This window comes from Aotus nancymaae, unplaced genomic scaffold (assembly GCF_030222135.1).
Source record: "Aotus nancymaae isolate 86718 unplaced genomic scaffold, 86718_ANA_hifiasm-v0.15.2.pri h1tg000041l, whole genome shotgun sequence".
Classification (NCBI taxonomy): domain Eukaryota; kingdom Metazoa; phylum Chordata; class Mammalia; order Primates; family Aotidae; genus Aotus; species Aotus nancymaae.
In genome coordinates this window covers 1,676,313-1,698,695 of record NW_026988455.1, presented here as the reverse complement: position 1 = coordinate 1,698,695, position 22,383 = coordinate 1,676,313, and the positions used below count along the sequence as shown (strand labels likewise).

Below are 22,383 nucleotides of genomic sequence, written 5' to 3'. Positions count from 1 at the left end.
GATATTGTAAAATAATTTTATACAATTGCAGGACCCAGCCTACTTCCTAATTTCTTCCATGTAAAGTAATATACATAAAACAAAGTCAAGAGACAAGTAGCAGATTGTGGAAAAATCTTTGCAATATTATGACAGAGGCCTAATTTCCTTAATATCCATAGAGCTCTTCAAATGGCTAAAAAGAATAACCCAGTAGAAAAAAAAAGCCAAGAAGTAAGCATGAAAAGAGATTCACTCTCATGTATCATCAAACAAAAATCAAAACAAGTTGCTGTTTTCCAACTGTTAGATTGGCTGAAATGAAAATGTTTGAAAAACCTCAGTATTAAAGAGTAGGAAAAATAGCATGTTGTTGGAATTATGAATTGTTAAACTTTCCCAAAGGGTGATTTGGCAATATTTATGAAAATGTGAAATGTACATAGACTTGGATCAAGACATTCCACAGATATGAAAAGACATGTATGTAATGATAGTGTTTGCAGCATTGTTTATAATAGCCTAAACTGAAAGTAAGTTCTGTGTCCCTTAGGAGGGTTTACAGTAGTACCATTGTTTATGGAGCCCATGGAATAACCTGAAGCCACTAAAAGATGTCCTAGCTTTATGGGGGAAAAAAAAGGAAGGGAAAAACAAAATATAGAAGACTGAATAATATGATCCCATTTGTATTAAAAAGGATGAAAGGATGCTATATATACTCTACTTATATGTGAATAAATGTTCTTTGAAAAGATGAAACAGATAATTATGGAAAGAGAGTGACAGTGGGAGAGTAAGAGAGAGGGTAAGGCCTTTAATTATTTAAAAAAATAATTTTGAATTTGTCAAAACAAATTAGCATGATAAATGTTAGTGATTTAGGTATGTTGAGAGACAGTGAAAAATTATCTAATTCATATCATTTCTCTTTTCCCAACCCACACACTCCTCCTGTCCCCCACCTTCATTCCCACCCCTAATAGTTATACTTTCATGAATATTAGCTGAGTGTTTTCACTTCCCTTGGGGGGCTGCTTTTGAGAGAGAAAACAAGTATCAGTAAAGTGGCCAAAGGGCTGGCCATGAAGGGAAAAATAAAGACTTTGCCCAGTATTGAAAATGAAAAGCTGTCTGCTAAAAATGAACCATTCTTTGGTAATTTCAATTAACCATTTAAAATAATTCAGATAAAAGCAATGACATTTTCCTGAAGAATTTGGTTTGGACTTCTATAATTAATTATTTCAGTTGGCTATTACTCCTATAAGGAAAACAAGGTTATTTTTCTCAAGCCCTTTTTCTTTTAACCCCTGGGGATACAAGGACATTCTCATTTCTATGTCTAGTTTGGGGCAGACGCTTTGCATTATTGATGGAGTTCTTTTTAGAAATGGACTTTTGCCTTCTTTAAATAGCTCTGGACATGCCTATGTCTCACCACTACCCAGGAAGTACATTTTGACACCTGGGTTGAGTTATGAAATATATCTTTTACTCCTCACTTTTTCCAGTTGCCCAGCATTTTGAATTCGCCCAATAATAGCATTTTACTTAGTTTATTTTAGTACTTCAGAAAGTTATTTAAAAGTTTGTTGACTCAGTTTTTAAATCAAAAACTGTTCTACATGTTAATATTTCACATAAAATTCAGTTTTTAAATATTTTTCATTTTTCAGCTCCACCCTCTGCTACCCTGAGGACTTCTCATGTCATAAATTTGTCCTTCATTTTGCCTTAGAGGTCCTTTTCTCAGTACTGCATTTGGGTGTCTGTGAGCTATAGCCAGAGATGTCCTATGCCTAGTGATAGGCTTCTACCAGCTTTCATGCACGGTTGAATAGGATGCTTTTTCAATTTTATTTCTGTTTTTTTTTTTTTTTTCCCCAATCACCAAAGTTTTCCCTCTGCATTTTTTCTCCCAATCTAAACTTTCTGGGAGTGATCATGCTTTTTTCTTTCAGATGGAGACTATTTTACCTTTACAAGACATGAACCCATTGGAGTGTGTGGACAGATCATCCCAGTGAGTGTATCTCCTCGCACCTCGTATTTATTTTCATTTGACCCAGTTCTCTTAAAGACATATAAAACATGGTCCTCAGCGATGTGTTTTCCATTACTGGAGGGAAAAAAACTGAGTTCATGTTGTTGACATATCTTTAACAGCCTCCCTGCAAATGCTTATTTGAACAGGTTAATAGGGTTTCAGCTCTGTTACCAGGAGTTGAATTCTCAAGTCATGGAATTCTCATGATTAAAATAAGCAAAGCAAAGCACAGTGTATTAATAACTTTCCCCTGGTTATTATGTCCATTCTGCTTATGGAAAATTAATGCTTTGTTATATTTGCTTGTGACTCACTATCCTTCCAGGCATATTATTTTATATGATCTTTTAATCTCATTCTTTCTCACTGTTTCTTTTCACAAGAATCTAGATAGAAGATGCTACAGAAGACACAGCATTACAATTCACATCACAGTCATAATTGAAATCATGCAGGGCTGTTGTGTGTCTTGTAAAGAGAAATAGATGTAGTGCTTAGTGTTTGGATTGGAACATTAAACACTGTCCTTTTATTCCTCTCTGTCTCTCATACACACCCTTGGTATAATACAAAACATCACTGAAGTTTCTGACAGTATTAGCTAATAGTTCCGGCAGGGATTTCAAGCGGAGGCTCAAATTAAACTCTTAGAGTATAGGCAAGAAGTTTTCTTTTTTCAAAACGCAGTAGTATAACTCAAGATAATCTTTGGCATTGGGAACCAAAGACCTGGGGAAGGTATATTTGTTCGAATAATTGATACATCCCAGGTTATGTGAAATTTATTACAGAATGCAAAAAGTAAAAAAGAGCAAAGCAACTTAAACCAAACTTCTTAAAGTCTCTAGGGAAATCCTACTTGGATCAGCTCTGGGATGAGGTGTGTCACCTTCCTTGTAGTTTTCAACTTACTTTTCTTGCCCTTCCCCAGACTCTCAAAGCTGCAGCTTCACTGACAGGACAAGAGCTGTTTTTCAGCCAGCTCTGGCTCAATTACTGCACTTCAAGATTTATACACTGTAGATGGAATTAAAACATTACTGTGGACTCCCAAGTTTATAAACAACTAAGGAGAAAAGAAATTGGGTGTTTGCTGAAGGCCAGACACTTGTATATTTTTGCAAGCTTGCCAGAGCCAGTGAGAAGCCTTCAAGGATGGCAGCTGAGATGCTTCAGGCAGAAACACATTGTGGTCAAGGGCTGAAGCCAGGGGATGAGGATTTCTGTTTTCTTTCTTAATGAAATTATCAATGACACCTGATAGTACTGAGGCTCATGCCTGAGCTTATGACAATACAAGCTTAATATCCTTTTAAAATCAGTTTAAACCATTTAAGACCCCAGCCTCATCTACTCATGTAAATGTAGTTTAGTTTCCAATAGCTTCTTTCACAGTGGAAAAGAGACAAATGAAAATTTTGGCATAGTCATTAGTATATGCACTTTATTTTTTGTGATCATATGTTTATGGCAATGAATGTATCTAAAGTACTACCTTGAAATACACATTAACTGAACTGTAACTCATAGTTAGAATTTTCTTTTCTAGTTCTTCCAGTTGAAGAGTTTTCATACCAGTGTGAAAATTCTGATGTAAAATTCTGAGATGCAACAAAAAGTCTTCATACATGAGAACTTACTGGAACCAAAGCCAAATTTAAAAAAACGGAAAACAAAAGTAACAAAAAACAAATCAAAACACAGAAACTACAAAATTGCCTGTTCACCATGGGATTTCTTTTGGTGGGTAGTTGGAATATAGTAATTTGTTGGTCAGAGAGAAGAGGGGAGATTTCCAGGGTCAGTGCTATTCTGTTCTTAATGAAGTAATTGAAAATCCAAACATCTATACTTTACAGTGGACAAGATTTATGTTGAGGACTGGTTTGAGAAATATGAGAAGTCACGGCGTGAAAACAAAGTCGTGGGGAAATAGTTTTCTGTCTATCAACTTTGATTTTTTTCCTTTCAGTGGAACTTCCCCCTGCTGATGTTTGCCTGGAAAATTGCTCCAGCTTTGTGTTGTGGCAATACAGTAGTTATTAAGCCAGCAGAGCAGACACCACTCAGTGCACTCTACATGGGAGCCCTCATCAAGGAGGTAAGAGAAGCTGACTTCAGGAATGCTTCTGACTCCCTTTACAACTGGAATCTACTAGAGCATATCTCATTTAACATGATGCATCAACTCTCATCAGCCACATTTCCTCCTGTTCTGTTTTCTTAGGCGGGCTTTCCTCCCGGAGTCATCAATATTTTGCCAGGATATGGGCCAACGGCTGGAGCAGCAATAGCTTCTCACATTGGCATAGACAAGATTGCGTTCACAGGATCTACTGAGGTATGTATCTGAAAAAGCAGGGATTGAGGAACAGACCTGCAAATGAGTTGAGGGGTTAAAAAACAATAAAAATAGTCTGGGTGTGGTGGCTGATGCTTGCAGTCCCAGCACTTTGAGAGGCTGAGGTGGGCAGATCACGAGGTCAGGAGATGGAGATCATCCTGCCTAATACAGTGAAAGCCAGTCTTTACTGAAAATACAAAAAATAGTGGGGCACGGTGGCACACACCTGTAGTCCCAGCTACTCAGGAGGTTGAGGCAAGAGAGTTGCTTGAACCCGGGAGGCAGAGGTTGCAGTGAGCCGAGATCGCACCACTGCACTACATCCTGGCCGACAGAGCAACACTCCATCTCAAAAACAACAAAAAACAATAAAAACAGTACCCATAGGCTAGACAGCAAAAGGGCAGTGAGTACCCAAGCCCACAAAGGGTAACACTGGTGTCACAGATAGAACACTGGTGGATGTGAAAGCAAAGGCACGCAGGGACTGTTTGACACCACAGATCTCTGAGTATTTTTGTGATATCATCTGTGTCAGAACTATCCCAGAAGCTAGGGTTCTAGACATTGTTGAGTCAAGAACAGTAGTGACAGAAGCAAGTTAAGAAGCTGGAAAGCTAGTCTCTGGTAAGGATCAGAGTGGAGACACAAGCTTTCCCTTCTCATTGTTTTGACAGGTTGGGTAGATGCAATTGGCAACTTACTATGCCCCGTGAGCCATAAGAGATGATACAGAGCAGGGCTCAGCACATTTTTTCTGTAAAAGGGCAGATAGATAGTAAATGTGGTAGATTTTTCAGGCAATGTGGTCTCTGTTGCAACTACTCAACTATGCCGTAGTATCACCAAACAGTCATAGATAATACAGAAACTAATGAGTGTGGCTGTGTGCCAATTAAACTGTATATATAGGCATGGAAATTGGAATTTTCACCTAATTTTTATAAATTACAAAATCCTTGTCTCTTGTTTCCAGACGTTTAAAAATGCAGGCTGGTCGTGGTGGCTGACGCCTGTAATCCCAGCAATTTGGGAGGCCGAGGCAGGCAGATCACGAGGTTAGGAGAGCGTTACTATCCTGGCTGCCATGGTGAAAGCCCGTCTCTACTAAAAATATTTTAAAAATAGCCAGGTGTGGTGGCACACGCCTGTAGTCCCAGCTACTTGTGTTGGAAGCTGTGGCAGGAGATTTGCCTGAACCCAGGAGGCAAAGGTTGCAGTGAGCCGAGATTGCACCACTGTACTCCTGCCGGGGTGACAGAGTAAGATTATGTCTCTAATCCTAATAATAATGCAAAAACTGTTTTTAGCTTGTAGGTCATACCAAAACAGCAGGTTAAATTTTGACCCATGGACCACAGTTTACAGATCCCTGTTACAGAGTCACAAGTCAGCCTAGGAAGATTTATGAACATTACTCAAATCTCTTTGATTCAGGTAACAGATGATAAGAGAGTCTGATTCATTGTTTCAAGTAGAACCTCACAGATGATACCATCATTGAACAAGGGATGTCCGCAGGTTTAGAACAGTGCTGTCTAATAGCAACCTTTGTCATTTGATACTGGCTAGTAGCAGCCAGGCGTGGTGGCTCATGCCTGTAATCCTGGCAGTTTGGGAGGCCGAGGCTGGTGGATTGTGAGGTCAGGAGATTGAGACCATTCTGGCCAACATGGTGAAACCCTGTCTGTACTAAAAATACAAAAACTAGCTGGGCACGGTGGCTCACGCTTGTAATCCCAGCACTTTGGGAGGGAGGTGAGGGAACTCCTGATCACGAGATCAGGAGTTCGAGAGCAACCTGGCCAACATGATGAAATCCCATTTCTACAGAAAATATAAATTAGCCAGGTGTGGTGGCACGCATCTGTAGTCCCAGCTGCTTGGGAGGCAGAGGTTGCAGTAAGCTGAGGTCGCGCCACTGCATTCCAGCCTGCAAAAGAGCAAGACTCTGTCTGAAAAAAAAAAAAAAAATTGGTGAGTAGCCACATTAAAAAGAAGTAAAATTAATTTTAACATTTAATCCAGTATTTTCACAATTTTTCAACATATAATCGGTATAAGTTATTAACACAATAGTCTATATTTTTCACAGGAATTCTTTCAAATACGGTGTTTTACATTTATAGCACATTTCAGTTCACACTAGCCGCATTTCAAGTTCCCTATTGCCCATGTGTGCTATCATATTGGACAGCACAGATCTGTAAACATTTTATCAGTTGATACAGAGTTAATTATAGTTGGTTAAACTGACTCAAAATAGTAAATTTAATAAACCATTAATAAATATAAATTCAGTTAGATTACCGAGTTTTGTCAAGCGTTAACCTGTTTGCAAACATTTTATTCTAGTTGTACTCGTTATTATTTTGCAGTTTAATGAAATATTTAAACCAAAATGTGAGTATGAAAGGGAATTATTATTTCTACATAAACAAGTTTAATGCTTTGAACATATTTGCTAAAGGCTAGATGCTAACAAAAAGTAAAGATGCAGTCAATTAGGAATGAGCAAGACAACTGTAAAAGACTGGGGAAAAAATATAAATCTAGATAGAATGTGCACCTGGAATGGCTTTGCAAATGTTTTTAAGTCCCTACTTCACTTTAAAGAAATTGAAGACAGAAATCATAAATAATATTTTAGAGGTATGGTTTAATCAGAAGGGACAGGTGGACCCATAATTAAAGTTCTTGGTTCTGTATCAAAAGCCTGGAGAATGAATATACGTATTTTAAAAAGTAAAATGAAATATTTAGAAGTATTTTTTTCTGGTTTAACCTTTTTCTGTTGCCCAACTAATGGTCCTGATTGAGTCAATCAGGAGGCTTCTATGGTGTAATTTTTTTTTTTTTTCTTTTTTTGAGACAGTTGCACTCTTTCACCCAGGCTGCAGTGAAGTGGCACAATCTCGGCTCACTGAAACCACCACCCCTGCTGGGTTCAAGTGATTCTCCTGCCTCAGCCTCCCAAGTGGCTGGGATTGTAGGCACCCACCACCACACCTCACTAATTTTTACTAGAGATTGGTTTTTGCCATGTTGGTCAGGCCATGTTGGCTGGTCTCAAACTCCTGACCTCAGGTGATCCACCTGCCTTGGCCTCCCAAATTGCTAGGATTAGAGGTGTGAACCACAGTGTCCGGCCTATTGTGTAATTTTTAAAAATAAAAATGACAGCATAATATATCAAGCAAGAGATAACACCTTAACAGCTGCATAGAATACTCTTCTAGCAGATACCATAATTTAATTAATCCTGTATTAATGTACATTCGAGGGTGTTTTTTCCACTCATATTTTCTGTTAGACTACTGAAATGAAAACCTCTGGAGACCCCAGAAAAATTTTGTGTGTGTGGATATGTATTTCCAAATCCAACTGTATACACATATGTATTCACACACATGAATATATGCATGTATTAGACACTGTGTGAGATATCGATCTAGAAGTGGAATTGCAAAATATAAAGGTATTTATAAGTTGCTTAGAATACCTTACAGTGCTGGTTTCCTTTACAAGGTGTCTTTATTTAAGTAAGTTAATCTGTTGTTTGTTGTGGAATTTGAAAATACGATTCTCAGTGTGTTCTTTGCTTTTTAATTTTTTTAAACAGAGTTGCTTGCCATGTGCAGATTTTAAATTCACATGTAGTCCTATATTTTAGTCTTTCTCTGACAGCTTCTTGAAGAAACCCCTGCAAAATTTTACAAAGGTCGCTTAATTTTTTCTTTCAGTAGTTTTATGGTTTTCTTTTTGTTTAAATGTTTAATCTGGTTGGAATTTATTTTCATGGACAAGGAAAGGTGAGGGTTGTTTGTTTATAAATGAGTGTTCAGTTGCTTCAAAACAATTTATTAAACAGTCTATCCCTTGGTAACTCATCTGAATATAACATAATATCAAATGATACATTTCCAGATGTACAGGTTGGTGCAAAAGTAATCTGATTAAAAGTAACGGCAAAAACCACAATGACTTTTGTACCAACCTATACGTGAAATTTCTGATTTAAAGCTCATAATTTTGTCTGTTCTTTCACCAATACCAGACTTCCTTAATTACTAGGTTTCGTAAGTGTGTTACCATAATGTAGGCAAGATGCCCTTTATTTGGTTTTTCAAAGCCCATTTATTCTTTTAGAAGAAATTTCAATTTCATTTTCTAAGCACCTTATGTTCCTCTCAAAAACTTTTATTGGATTTTGATTGGCATGACATTAAATGTCTGTCTATATTAAAATGAGGAAAAGTGCTATCTTTACCATATTGACTCCTCATCTAGGGATATGATACAAATCTCTTCTTTTTTTGTTGTAGTGTTCATCACTGATGTCATCATATATGTATTTATTAGGCATTTCTTGATGAGCATTTAGGGTATTCTTCCAAGATATTTCAGTCTAAAAACAAGTACCATTTTTTTTAATAAGTCACAATATCAGGTACTGGAAGTTATAAATGGAACCTCCTCCTCTTTCAGGCCAAACAAGAAGCCATCTAGTCATTAAAAACGTAAGTGCTTATTGCCCAGTGGCTTGGGTTGAAATTTTGATTTTAATTTTTTAAATGGCTGTACTGAAGTATAATTTACATACAATAAAATGCACCCATTTAAGAACCATGTATACACACCTGTGTAACCACCATCTAAATCAAGATATAGAGTCTCTCCATACCTTAGAAGGATTTCTCGTGCCTCTTTGTAGGTAACACCCTTAGCTTCTGGCAACCATTGATTCTTTTTATTAATTTTGCCTATTCTAGAATTTTGTATAAGTGGAATAATATCTACTCTTCATGTTTTTTTTTCTCTTTGTCACATCTTTTTTTTGTCCATATTTTCTCTGTCTGCTTTCTTTTGGATGAACTGGATAATCTTACCACTCTTTTATTTTCTATTTTGCATTATTAGTTGTACCTCTTTTTAAAGTGTTTGCTTTAGTGTGTGCAATATGCACCTCAATTGCAGTCTATCATTAAATACTATTATGTTCCTTCATACATAATGTGGTAACCATAAAACAGCATTCTTACATTTCTAATTTTATTCTTTGTGCTATTGTTGCCCTAAAATTTACTTCTACATATGTTACGTGCCCCACGATACATTGCTGCTATTTTTGTTTTAAAATTTGTTTAAATAATAAAACTAAATTATTGTCTGTTTACTCACATACTTGATATTGCTGACTGTCTTCCTTTTTTGTGTAGGCTCATTTCTTTCTGGTATCATTTTCCTTATCTGTAAAGATCTTTAACATGTCTTTTTTTTTTAATTATAGTTTAAGCTCTGGGGTACATGTTTAGAATGTGCAGGTTTGTTGCATAGTTATACACGTGCCATGGTGGTGTGCTGCACCCATCACGTACATTAGGTATTTCTCCTAATGCTATCCCTCCCCTAGGCCCCCAACCCCGGCAAGTCCCAGTGTGTGATGTTTCCCTCCCTGTGTCCATGTGTTCTCATCGTTCAGCTCTCACTTATGAGAGAGAACATCGAGTGTTTGCTTTTCTACTCTTGTGTTAGTTTGCTGAGTATGATGGTTTCCAGCTTCATCCATGTCACTGCAAAGGACATGAACTCATCATTTTGATGGCTGCATAGTATTCCATGGTGTATATGTGCATTTTCTTTATCCAGTGGGGGCATTTGGGTTGGTTTGAAGTCTTTTCTATTGTGAACAGTGCTGCAGTAAACATACATGTGCATGTGTCTTTATAATCAAATGATTTATAATCCTTTGAGTATATACTCAGTAATGGGATTGCTGGGTCAAATGGTATTTCTAGTTCTAGATCCTTGAGGAATCGCCACACTATCTTCCACAATGGTTGCACTAATTTACAGTCCCACCAACAGTGTAAAAGCATTCCTATTTCTTCACATCCTCTCCAGCATCTGTTGTCTCCTGCCTTTTTAATGATCGCCATTGTAACTGGTGTGAGATGGTATCACACTGTGGTTCTGATTTGCATTTCTCTAATGACCGTGATGATGAGCTTTTTTTCATGTTTGTTTATTAGCTACATAAATGTCTTCTTTTGAGAAGCATCTGCTCCTATCCTTCACCCACTTTTTGATGGGGTTGTTTTTTTCTCATAAACTTGTTTAAGTTCCCAGTAGATTCTGGATGTTAGCCCTATGTCAGATGGCTAGATGGCAAACATTTTCTCCCATTCTGTAAGTTGCCTGTTCACTCTGATGATAGTTTCTTTTGCTGTACAGAAGCTCTTTAGTTTAATTACATTGCATTTGTATATTTTAGCTTTTGTTGCCATTGCTTTTGGTGTTTTGGTCACTAAGTCCTTGGAATGCTTATCTCCTGAATGATATTGCCTAGGTTTTCTTCTAGGGTTTTTATGGTATTAGGTCTTAGGTTTAAATAATTAATCAATCAATTTTGAGTTAATTTTTGTATAAGGTGTAAGGAAAGGATCCAGTTTAAGCTTTCTGCATATGGCTATTCAGTTTTCTCAACACCATCTATTAAATAGGGAATCTTCCCCATTGCTTCTTTTGTCATATTTGTCAAAGATCAGATGGTTGCAGATGTGTGGCACTATTTCTGAGGCCTGTGTTCTGTTCCATTGGTCTACATCTCTGTTTTGGTACCAGAACCAAGCTGTTTTGATTACTGAAGCCTTGTAGGATAGATTGAAGTCAGGTACTATGATGTCCCCAGATTTCTGTGTGTGTGTGCGTGCTTTTAGGATTGCCCACCTTCTGCTTCAATCTTGCTGGGAGCTGTGCACCTGAGCTGTTCCTATTTGGCCATCTTGCCAGCAATCCCTGATCTTACATTTCTTGTAGTGAAGGTCTACTAGTGATGAATTCTCTCATCTTCTTTTATTTGTCTGAAAAATGGCTTCATTTTGTCTTAGTAACTTTTTTTCTGGATGTCAAATTCTAATGTGACAGTTTTTGCTTTGTTTTATTTTACCTTCAAAACTTTAAAGATATAATTCTGGCTTGTTTCTGGCTTTACTGTTTCTGCTGACATACCAGCAGTCATTCTTTATTAAAATAATGTTTCTTTTTTCCCTGATTGATTTTAAGAGAGTTTCTTTTTACCAGTTTTCTGCAATTTGATTGTGATGTGTTTCTGTGTAATTTTTTTTGTTTTGGTCTTAATTGGGCTTCATTAAAATTTCTGCATCTGTGAGTCTATAGTCTTCAGCAAATTGAGAAACATTTTGACCATTATTTCTTCAAATATTTTTTGGCTTCCTACTTTCCCCTTCTAATTACAGATATGTTAGATGACTTGACATTATCCCATAGGTCACTGGGAGTCTTATTTCCAGCCTCGTTTTCCTTTGTGCTTCAGGCTAGGCAGCTTTCATTGTCATCTTGGAAGTTCACATATCTTCTCTAATGCTTAATCTGCTTCAGAGATTATATTTTAAATTTCTAGAAATTCCATGATTTTAAAAGTCTCTTATATTTTCTTCCTCACTATACCCCTTTATTCCTTTAAATTTGTGTAGGCATATCTGTTTTAAAATGCTTGTCTGTGACAGGGCGTGGTGGCTCACACCTGTAATCCCAGTACTCTGGGAGGCCTAGGTGGGCGAATCGCCTGAGGCCAGGCATCCAGGCATTCAAGACCAGCCTGGCAACATTGTGAAACCTCATCTCTACTAAAAATAGAAAAATAGGCAGATGTGGTGGAGCCTACCTGTAGTCCCAGCTGCTCAGGAGGCTGACGCAGGAGAATCACTTGAACCTGGGAGGTGGAGATTGCAGGGAGCTGAGATTGTGCCACTCCACTCCAGCCTGGGTGACAGAATTAGACTCCATCTAAATAATAGTAATAATAATAATAAATTAAGTCCTTGTCTATTACTTTTAACATTACTGTCATTTCTGGATTTATTTTGACTGGCATTTTTCCTCTTTATGGGGTCAATTTTTTTTTTTTTTTGCTTTTCTGTTAATTTCTAAAGGATACTGGACATTGTGACCATTGTGACCACAACAATTGTGACCAAATTGTTGAACATGTAGGTTTTGTTATTTTTCTTTAAAGAATATCAAGCTTTTCTTAAAAAAAAAAATAGTAGTTAAGTTACTTGAGGTTCAGCTTACCTCCTTTGGAACTTCCTTTTAAGCTTCATTAGTACTAGTTTATTCTTACTAATAAGTTGAAATTCTTCTGAGGTTTCTACTGAATATCCCCAACAGATCTTTCTGTCTAGTCAGACTCAGTGAGGCTGGCATATTCTGCTTTGGTCTCCTCATCTCATACTGAAATCTAGAAAGTTTTGGCAATAAGGATTTCCTTTATCTGCTTTCCTTGTCTCTGGATTCACAGTCCCATACTGCCTGATGTCCAATGTTTGAATATAACAATTTCATATACTTTTCTACTTGTTTACAATGGTAGGACAAGTGCAGTGTCAGTTACTACATTATGATTAGAAGCAGAAGTGTCTGTGGTACCTTTTGATTAATTTTCATAAGGTTTCATGCAGATCACCTTTGTCCTCATAGTTTATTACCTCACATTGGATATATTATAGTTAAGGAGGTTGCTGTTTTATTTACTTCACTTGGTCAAACTACAATCTTAAGAGTATACAACCGTAAAGACATTTGGATTTCGAAAAGCCCTTGATTTAATTAGGAATGAATATTTACGAAGTGTTTTAGTCTCATAAGTAACTCCTTTTTAAATCTCTGAGTGAGCTGCTTTGCTTGTCAGCTTAGTCTTGATTTTAGTCTTGATTTTATAAGTTTCAGTTTAAGAAGATGGTAGTTTCTGGTCATATATGTTTGTGGGGAGGATATTCTTTTTGGAGTCTATCCCTTAGACATTCTCAAGTAGTATCTTATGTAATAAACATACATTGTAACTATTTGTTGTTACATTAAGGAGGAAAGACTGCATTTGGTTAATAAAAACTTAATCTCAGAGCTAGAAGGTGGGATATCCATAGATCCCTTCCCTTCTTTAAAATGCCACCGTAAGCACGTAGTTTACTTCATAGCTATAAAATTATGGTCCAGCTACTTGGTTTTGTACAAAATTGCTTTAATAATAGTGAGTATACATACCTGTTTCTCTGCGTCATGAGATTGAAATGCAATATGAGTTTCAGAAATTTTAAGCAGTAAGCAAATGTTAGTTTGTAACATGACATCAGCATCTCAAGGAAGAGATCTCTAGAGGTTGGGTGGTCTATCAAGGTTTCAAGTGAAACAGGAATTTGATACAGGTGTGTAGGATATGGATAAGTAGAGTGAATTGGGAAGAAGGGGCAGTGCGAGTCAACAACGAGAAGTAGGAGGATACAGAAAGTCTTAGTGGAACAGCATGGGAACTGGGAAGGGACTGGGGAGAAAGGCTGGGAGTCAGGTGACCTGAAAACTAATATTGTGCAAATCAAGGCACTGGCCACAATTTTTTGACCCAGAATTCTTTCCAACATGTAGAAGATATCACAGACAAAGCTATCACAAGAATCCTATATACCAACATTTTATGTATACATGGAAAAATCATCAACAAAATACTAGCAAACAAAATCCAGTAACATATAAAAATGATTATATTCCATGACCAAGTGGAGTTTATCCCAGGAATACAAGATTTGTTACGTGTATCTATTTATTTTTTTTCAGTGTAATGGTCCACAGTAATAGAATAAAGGATAAAAACCGTGTTTATGTTAGTAGACACAGAACAAACATTCGGCCAAATCTAACAAACACCACGTAGAAACATGTACAAAAATGTTCACAGCAGCGTTATTCCTAACTGCCAAAAAGTGGAAACAACTCAAATGTCCATCAGATAAGCCGATTAACCAAAAGTGGTAGATCCACAGAGTGGAATATTATTCACCCATAAGAAGGAATGACATATTTATACATGCTACAGCCTGGAGGAACCTTGAAAACACTATACTAAATGAAAGAAGCCAGTTACAAAAGGCCATATCATGTGACTATTACAGGAAATATCCAGAACAGGCAGTTCTATAAACAGAAAGTTGAATAGTAGTTGCAAATGACTGCGAGAAGGAGAGAATGGAAAGTGACTGCTAATGGAGTATGATGTATCTTTTTGGGATATTTGTGTCCTGAAATCATATAGAAGTAATAGTTGTGATGATTACACAACTCTGTTAATATACTAAAATCCACTGAATTGTACACATCAAGAGAGTAGATTTTATGGTATATGAGTTTCATCTCAATAAAGTTGTGAAAAAAATGAATTTTACAAAGTATTAAAGGCTTTACATTTTGCATATTAATAGCCAACATCGATTTAGCACTTACATTGTGTCAAATACCTGCTAAATGCTTTGAATACATTATTACAACAACCCTACACCAGTGAGCAAAGTGTGGCTAAGAGGGGTTAAATATACATGCTAGTAAGTTGTAGGGCTGAGAGTCACACCTGGAGCCTGTATTATATTCCACATTACAGTGGTACACTGCCTCTGCCTATGGGACTATACACCATCCCATAGGAGGAGAGAGCCATTAAAATTTGGAATGCCATATTAATGGGGGTACTTAGGAATGATCATTTCTCAGTGGAACATGCTTTGTTGAAAGAATGGTCCAAAAAGAAAAGTCACAGACACTTTGTAACTGTATTTTTCTCCTTATTTTCAAATATTTCCTTTAAAAGTGCATCTTTAGCCTCTTTAAATTTCATTTGTAACAAATACAGTGTTTCCATTTGACACTGTCTGATATAGGACATGAAAGTTTTAAACTTAAACTATTTCAGGTCAATTCCACACACATTTATTGAGCATTTATGTGTCCAGCACATGCTAGAACATGTAGAGGCAAAGGTGGTGTTTGGTGTGATTCAGTCTAGCCCAGGCGATAATCTGTGAATATGTAACTATTATAGTATGGTGTGTTATGGGAGCACAGAGGAAGAGGAGAATCTCTGCACCATTACCTAAAAGTGTCACGATTGTGAAGATGCTAAAATCAAGGTTAGAACCAAAATTCTGTCATTTAATATAATTTTCAAATGGATCTGTTGTATCTAGGGGAAATGTCATTAGTTGAAGGTATTTACATTTGAATGAAAAGCTACTTTATTCAAAGATTAAAGTATTTTTCAAAAAAGATAATTCTGCATCATAATTCCACAGTTGTTAATATTCACAACTGGGAATAATTTAGGTGTGTCTTCCCTTTCTCGTACCACTTACCTCTTTGGAGAAAATGACATAGTAGTGGTATGGGAACCAAAATACAGAAAGAACTCTGAGGAAAGGAATGCTAGCTGTGAGGACCCTTGTGAGTAATGTGTTGTTTGATATTGGCAGATAATTAACAAATACTGGTATCATTTATTCTCAAAATCATTTCTATGCCAGATACTAAAGAAAAGCACTTTGTAAAAGTTCGACACATATTTCGCTGAAAGATAGGATGGGATATTAGGCTTTACTGTTTCCTCTCCAAAGCAAGTGCAGTTTTTTGTCATTCCTGCAGTTCTACTTTTAACAGGCATTTAAATACCAGACCTGCAGATTTTATGTGAATTCAGTGTCTATCCTTAAAAGTCTCTTTAATAGGATGTGAAAAACCTTATAGAGATGGGGAAATAAAAACAAACAGCACAGACTTAAGAACCTAAATCAAACCAGATGGGACATGTTGAGAAGGATAGTGTGTGTCTGATTTACTAGGATCCTTAACGCTTGGTAGGTGAGCGACCACTGAACACCACATGCTCAATGACTGCTAAACACAGAGCTTCAGTGTTCTAGTGAGAATAGTTAATAGTCAGGGGGCACAAAAGTGTGTAAAAGCTGGAGGAAATACTAGGTTTTCCTCAACAGTGATTTCTCACAAATCATCTTTTTACACTTCAGATTGTATTATTCTCAACCACATTCAGGGCAAGTTAATCTCCATCTACAGAGCTATGCAAATGGCTTGTCATAAGCAAAGATCATTCCCAAGCTGAACAGTAAATGATTACTCTGATTACACTAATGATCAACAAAGACCAGCTCATACAGTTTAACATTACTTTAGGGTATTTACAGCTTTAATGTAGTTCAGCCTGAGTTGATTTCTCTGCACCCTTTATTTAGAGTCTCTTAAAAGAAAATAAAGTACTCCTTAGTGCTTTCCTAACATGAAAGCTTGACAGAACAGTGTATCACAACTCTCTACTTTGCCTCTCTCTAAACCAGCTAAAGGAAATCATTGCTTTTTCATTAAGAAGTTCTGAACACAGTCTTCAAATTATACTAAAGGAATAAAGATTAAATATGTCAGAGTCATATCAGAAAATTAGACAACTTAAACATCTATTATAGTTGAATGGATTCATTCACAGTACACATTATTATTTAATCCTTCCAGGCCTCAGATATCCCAACTGTAGATTAGAGATGATTGTACCTACCTCGCCAGTTGTGAGGATGAAAGAGATTTGAACATGTTCCCCAGAAAGCGTGTGTTGGAAATTTAATATATAATACAATAGTGTTGAGATGTGAGTACTAGTGAGAGGTTGTTTAGGTGGGTAGTAATAGAGCTGGGTACTCATCTGTTAACTCACATTAACAGATTAATGCCATTATAAAGGGGCTTGGGGTTACACATTGTGTCTTGTTCTCTTGTGCTCACTTGCTCTTCTGTCTTTCACCATGGGATGATACCACAAAAAGTTCCTCACCATATGTGCTTCTCTCAACTTTGGACTTCCTAGCCTTTGGAAGTATAAGTAGTATCTTTTCTCTATTAGATATCCAGTCTGGGATATTATAGCAAAACTAAATGGACTAAGAAAAGCTAGCATATCTAAAGTGTTTAGCACAGGATCTACTTCTAAGTGTCAGTAAATATTAACTGTCACTGTCTTATATTTATTTTTAAAATAAAGTTTACGGGACAATCAATGGTTGGGAAAGTGTGGTATAATAGACGAGGCGCTGGATTCAATCAATCATGGATCAAATACAAGCTTTCCTGTCTTGTGACTTTTGGCAAATTGTTTAGTCTGTTCTTTCGTGTCTTCTTCCATGAATAAGGCCTATGACTCACTCACTACAGGCTTATTTGAAGCTTGAAAGTTCCAAGCATTTCGCTTGGCATAGTGTAAGAACTCATAAATACTAGTTGAATCTGAAACTTTCATTGGCAAATAATATGTTTGTCAATAACTACATTCTGCTGTCCTGTGGCAACTTTACTCTCCTTTTGTTTATTTTGTAGCTTTTGTAAATATTTTACAAATATCTTTGGCTAGCAGTAAGTGTTTATTTTTTGCGTTTGCTCTTGTTTTTCACTTTTTGAAAGATTACCTGAGTGCTTGCTTGGATAAACTGATTATGATCCTTTTTCTTTTTTGGTAAAATAGTTTAATAGATTTAGAATATAGTGCTGGAATCCACGAGCTTTTTTGAAAAGATTAACAAAATAGAGAGACCAGTAGCCAGACTAAGAAAGAAAAGAGAGAAATAGACACAATAAAGGGAATATCACCACTGATCCCACAGAAATACAAACTACCCTACTATAAACACCTCTATGCAAATAAACCAGAAAATCCAGAAAGAAATGGATAAATTCCTGGACACATACACCCTCCCAACACTAAACCAGGAAGAAGTCGAATCCCTTAGTAAACCAATAAAAAGTTTTGAAATTGAGGCAACAATTAATAGCCTACCAACCAAAAAAAGTCCAGGACCAGACAGATTCACAGCAGAATTCTGCCAGAGGTACAGGAGGAGCTGGCGTTGGTAATACCTTATGAAACTATTCCAAACAATACGAAAAGAGGGACTCCTCCCTAAGTCATTTTGTAAGGCCAGTATCATCCTGGCTTCAAAAGCTGGCAGAGAGACAACAAAAAAAGAAAATTTCACGCCAGTATCCCTGATGAACATTGATGTGAAAATCCTCAATAAAATACTGGCAAACTGAATCCAGCAGCACATCAAAAAGCTTATACACCACAATCAAGTCGGCTTCATCCCTGGGAGCCCAGGCTGGTTCAGCATATGCAAATCAATAACGCAATCCATCACTTAAAGAGAACCAATGTCAGAAACCACATGATTATCTCAATAGACTCAGAGAAGGCCTCTGATAAAATTCAACACCCCTTCCTGCTAAAAACTCTCAGTAAACTAGGTAATGATGGAATGTATTTCAAAATAGTAAGAGCTATTTATAACAAAACCAAAGCCATTATCATATTGAATGGGCAAAAGCTGGAAGCATTCCTTTTGAAAAGTGGCACAAGACAAGCATACCCTCTCCCCCACTCCTATTCAACACAGTATTGGAATATCTGGCCAGGGCCATCAGGCAAGTGAAAGAAATACAGGGTATTCACATTGGAAGAGAGGATTTATTTAGAAGACTCCATCATCTCAGCCCAAAATCTCCCTAAGCTGATAAACAAGTTCAACAGACTCTCAGGATACAAAATCAATATGCAAAAATCACAGGCATTCTTACACACCAGTAACAGACAAACAGCCAAATTAGGAGTGAACTCCCATTCACAAAATTGCTACAAAGAGATAAAATACCTAGGAATACAATCTATAAGGGATCTGAAGGACCTCTTCAGGGGGAACTACAAACCACTGCTCAAGGAAATAAGAGAGGACACAAACAGATAGAAAATCATTCCATGCTCATGGTTAGGAAGAATCAGTATCAAGAAAATGGCCATACTGCCAAAAGTAATTTATAGATTCTGTGCTATCCCCATCAAGCTACCATTGACTTTCTTCACAGATTTAGGAAAAAAAAAAAACTACACTAAATTTGATATGAAACCAAAAAAGAGCCCGTGTAGCCAAGACAATTCTAAGCAACAAGAAAAAGCTGGAGACATCATGCTACCTGACTTCAAACTATGCTACAATGCTACAGTAACCAAAACAGCATGGTAACAAAACACAGACCAATGGAACAGAATAGAGTCCTCAGAAATAACATTACACATCTACAACTTTCTGATCTTTGACAGACCTTACAAAAACAAGCAATGGGGAAAGGATTCCCTATTTAATAAACGGTGTTGGGAAAACTGGCTAGCCATATGCAGAAAACTGAAAGTGGACCCCTTCCATACACCTTATTCAAAAATTAACTCAAGATGGATTAAAGACTTAAACCTAATACCTAAAACCATGAAAACCCTAGAAGAAAACTTAGGCAATACCATTCAGGACATAAGCATGGGCAAAGACTTCATGACTAAAACACCACAAGCAATGGCAACAAAAGCCAAAATTGACAAATGATATCTAATTAAAGAGATTCTGCACTGCAAAAGAAACTATCATTAAACAGGCAGCCTACAGAATGGGAGAAAATTTTTGCTATCTCTACCTCTGAAAAATGGCTGATATCCAGAATCTACCAGGAACTTAAACAAATTTACCTGAAAAAAAAATTTCATCAAAAAGTGGGCAAAGGATATGAACAGACATTTCTCAAAAGAAGACATTTATGTGGCCAAAAAAATTTGAAAAAAAGCTCATCATCACTGGTCATTAGAGAAGTGCAAATCAAAACCCCAATGAGACACCATCTCAACATCAGAGCAGTGATCACTAAAAAGTCAGGAAATAACACATGTTGGAGAGGATGTGGAGAAACAGGAATGCTTTCACACTGTGGGTGGGAGCGTAAATTATTTCAACCATTGTGGAAGACAGTGTGGCAATTCCTTGAGGATCTAGAACCAGAAATACCATTTGACTCAGCAGTCCCATTATTGAATATATACCCAAAGGACCATAAAACATTCTATAGATACACATACACACGTATGTTTATTGCAGCACTGTTCACAATAGCAAAGACTTGGAACCAACCCAAATGCCCATCAATAACAGACTAAAGTGTGGCACATATGTACCATGGAATACTATGCAGCCATAAAAAAGAGTGAGTTTATGTCCTTTGCAGCGACATGGATGAGGCTGGAAACCATCATTCTCATCAAACTAACAAAGGAACAGAAAACCAAACACTGCATGTTCTCAAAAGTGGAAGATGAACAGTAAGAACACATAAACACAGGAGAACATCACACACTGGGGCCTGTTGTGGGGTGGGAACCTAGAGGAGGGATAGCATTAGGAGAAATACCTAATATAGATGACAGGTTGATGGGGGCAGCAAACCACCATGGCACATGTATACCTGTGTAACAAACCTGCACATTCTGCACCTGTATCCCAGAACTTAAAGTCTAATAATAATAATAATAAAAAGAATACAGTGTTGGAAGAAGATCCTTGATGCCTATTAAGGAACTCACTTATGATTCCTTGCTGTGGCCTAGAAGGGTGGCAGCTCCTTCAAACTGAGTTTGCTGGAATGGAATTCTGATGTAGGGAGAAATTTCTTTGCAGAAAAATGTTACATAATTTCCTTTGTTTTTCAATAGTTGGAAAAACCACCTCACCTACAGTGGTGAGGTTAGGGTACTTATTAAAACGCAGATTTCAGGAATCCACTCAAGATTTTCCAAGTTAGAATTTTGGAAATAAGTCCTGGATTTCTCATTTTAAGAAGTTTACTCAATGGTTCTTACATTGATTGACATTTAAGAATCATGAGTTTGCCCATGCCTATGTCCTGAATGGTATGGCCTAGGTTTTCTTCTAGGGTTTTTATGGTGCTAGATGTTATGTTTAAATCTTTAATCCATCTGGAGTTAATTTTTATATAAGGCATAAGGAAGGGATCCAGTTTCAGCTTTGTGAATATGGCTAGCCAGTTTTTCCAACATCATTTATTAAATAGGGAATTCTTTTCCCATTGCTTGTTTTTGTCCGGTTTGTTGAAGATCAGGTGGTTGTAGGTAAGTGGCGTTATTTCTGAGGCCTCTGTACTGTTTCATTGGTCTGTAGCTCTGTTTTGGCACCAGTATCGTGCTGTTTCGATTACTGTAGCCTTGTAGGATAGTTTGAAGTCAGGTAGGGTGACGCCTCCAGCTTTTTTTTTTTTTGCTTATGATTGTCTTGGCAATGTGGGCTGTTTTTGGTTCCATATGAAATTTAAGGTGTTTTTTCCAATTCTGTGAAGAAAGTCAATGGTAGCTTGATGGAGGGTGGATAGCACTGAATCTGTAAATTCCTTTTGGCAGTACGGCCATTTTTCCGATACCGCTTCTTTGTAACCATGAGCATGGAATGTTTTCCCATCTGTTTGTCTCTTCTCTTATTTCCTTGAGCAATGGTTTGTAGTTCTCCTTGAAGAGGTCCTTCACATCTCGTTAGTTGTATTCCTCGGTATTTTACATTCTTTGTAATAGTTGTGAATGAGAGTTCACTCATGATTTGACTCTGTCTATTACTGGTGTATAGGCATGCTTGTGATTTTTGCACATGGATTTTGTATCCTAAGACTCTGCTGAACTTGCTTATCCGCTTAGGGAGATTTTGGGCTAAGACGATGGGGTCTTCTGAATACGCAATCATGTCATCTGCAAATAGAGGTAAGGTGACATCCTCTTTTCCTAATTGAATACCTTTATTTCTTTTTCTTGCCTGGGTGTCCTGGCCAGAACTTCCAGTACTATGTTGAATAGGAGTGGTGAGAGAAGGCATGCTTTCTTGTGCCCATTTTCAAAGGGAATGCTTCCAGTTTTGGGCCATTCAGTTTGATACTGGCTTTGAGTTTGTCATTAATAGTTGTTATTATTTTGAGATAATTCCATTTATACCTAGTTTATTGAGAGTTTTTAGCATAAAGGGCTGTTTTTTTGAATATGGTCAAAGGCCTTCTCTGCATCTCTTGAGATAATCATGTGGTTTTTGTCTTTGGTTCGGTTTATGTGATGGATTACGTTTATAAATTTGTGGACTTCATGACTAAATCACCAAAAGCAATGGCAACAAAAGCCAAAATAGACAAATGGGATCGAATTATACTAAGGAACTTCTGCACAGCAAAAGAAACTATCATTAGAGTGAACCAGCAACCAGCAGAATGGGAAAAAATTTTTGCAATCTACCCATCTGACAAA

General features: G+C 37.0%; 1 protein-coding gene and 1 long non-coding RNA gene across 4 annotated transcripts in view; one reads left to right on the top strand and one right to left on the bottom strand.

Annotated features, from left to right (window-relative positions):
- Positions 1-22,383, top strand: part of ALDH1A2 (aldehyde dehydrogenase 1 family member A2) — a 160,060-nt gene that overhangs the window by 113,118 nt on the left and 24,559 nt on the right. For all 3 annotated transcript variants that reach the window (XM_021666206.2, XM_012443025.3, XM_064361343.1), the window contains 3 exons: positions 1,944-2,005; positions 4,002-4,130; positions 4,257-4,370. In XM_021666206.2, coding sequence (XP_021521881.1) covers positions 1,944-2,005; positions 4,002-4,130; positions 4,257-4,370 — 305 coding nt within the window. The remainder of the gene's footprint in view (positions 1-1,943; positions 2,006-4,001; positions 4,131-4,256; positions 4,371-22,383) is intronic.
- LOC135268655 (uncharacterized) overlaps positions 3,457-22,383 on the bottom strand; it is a 239,942-nt gene continuing 221,015 nt past the window's right edge. The window contains exons 4-5 of the long non-coding RNA XR_010336937.1: positions 12,061-12,182; positions 3,457-6,328 (exon numbers count right to left, since the gene is read on the bottom strand). This is a non-coding gene — a long non-coding RNA (uncharacterized LOC135268655). The remainder of the gene's footprint in view (positions 6,329-12,060; positions 12,183-22,383) is intronic.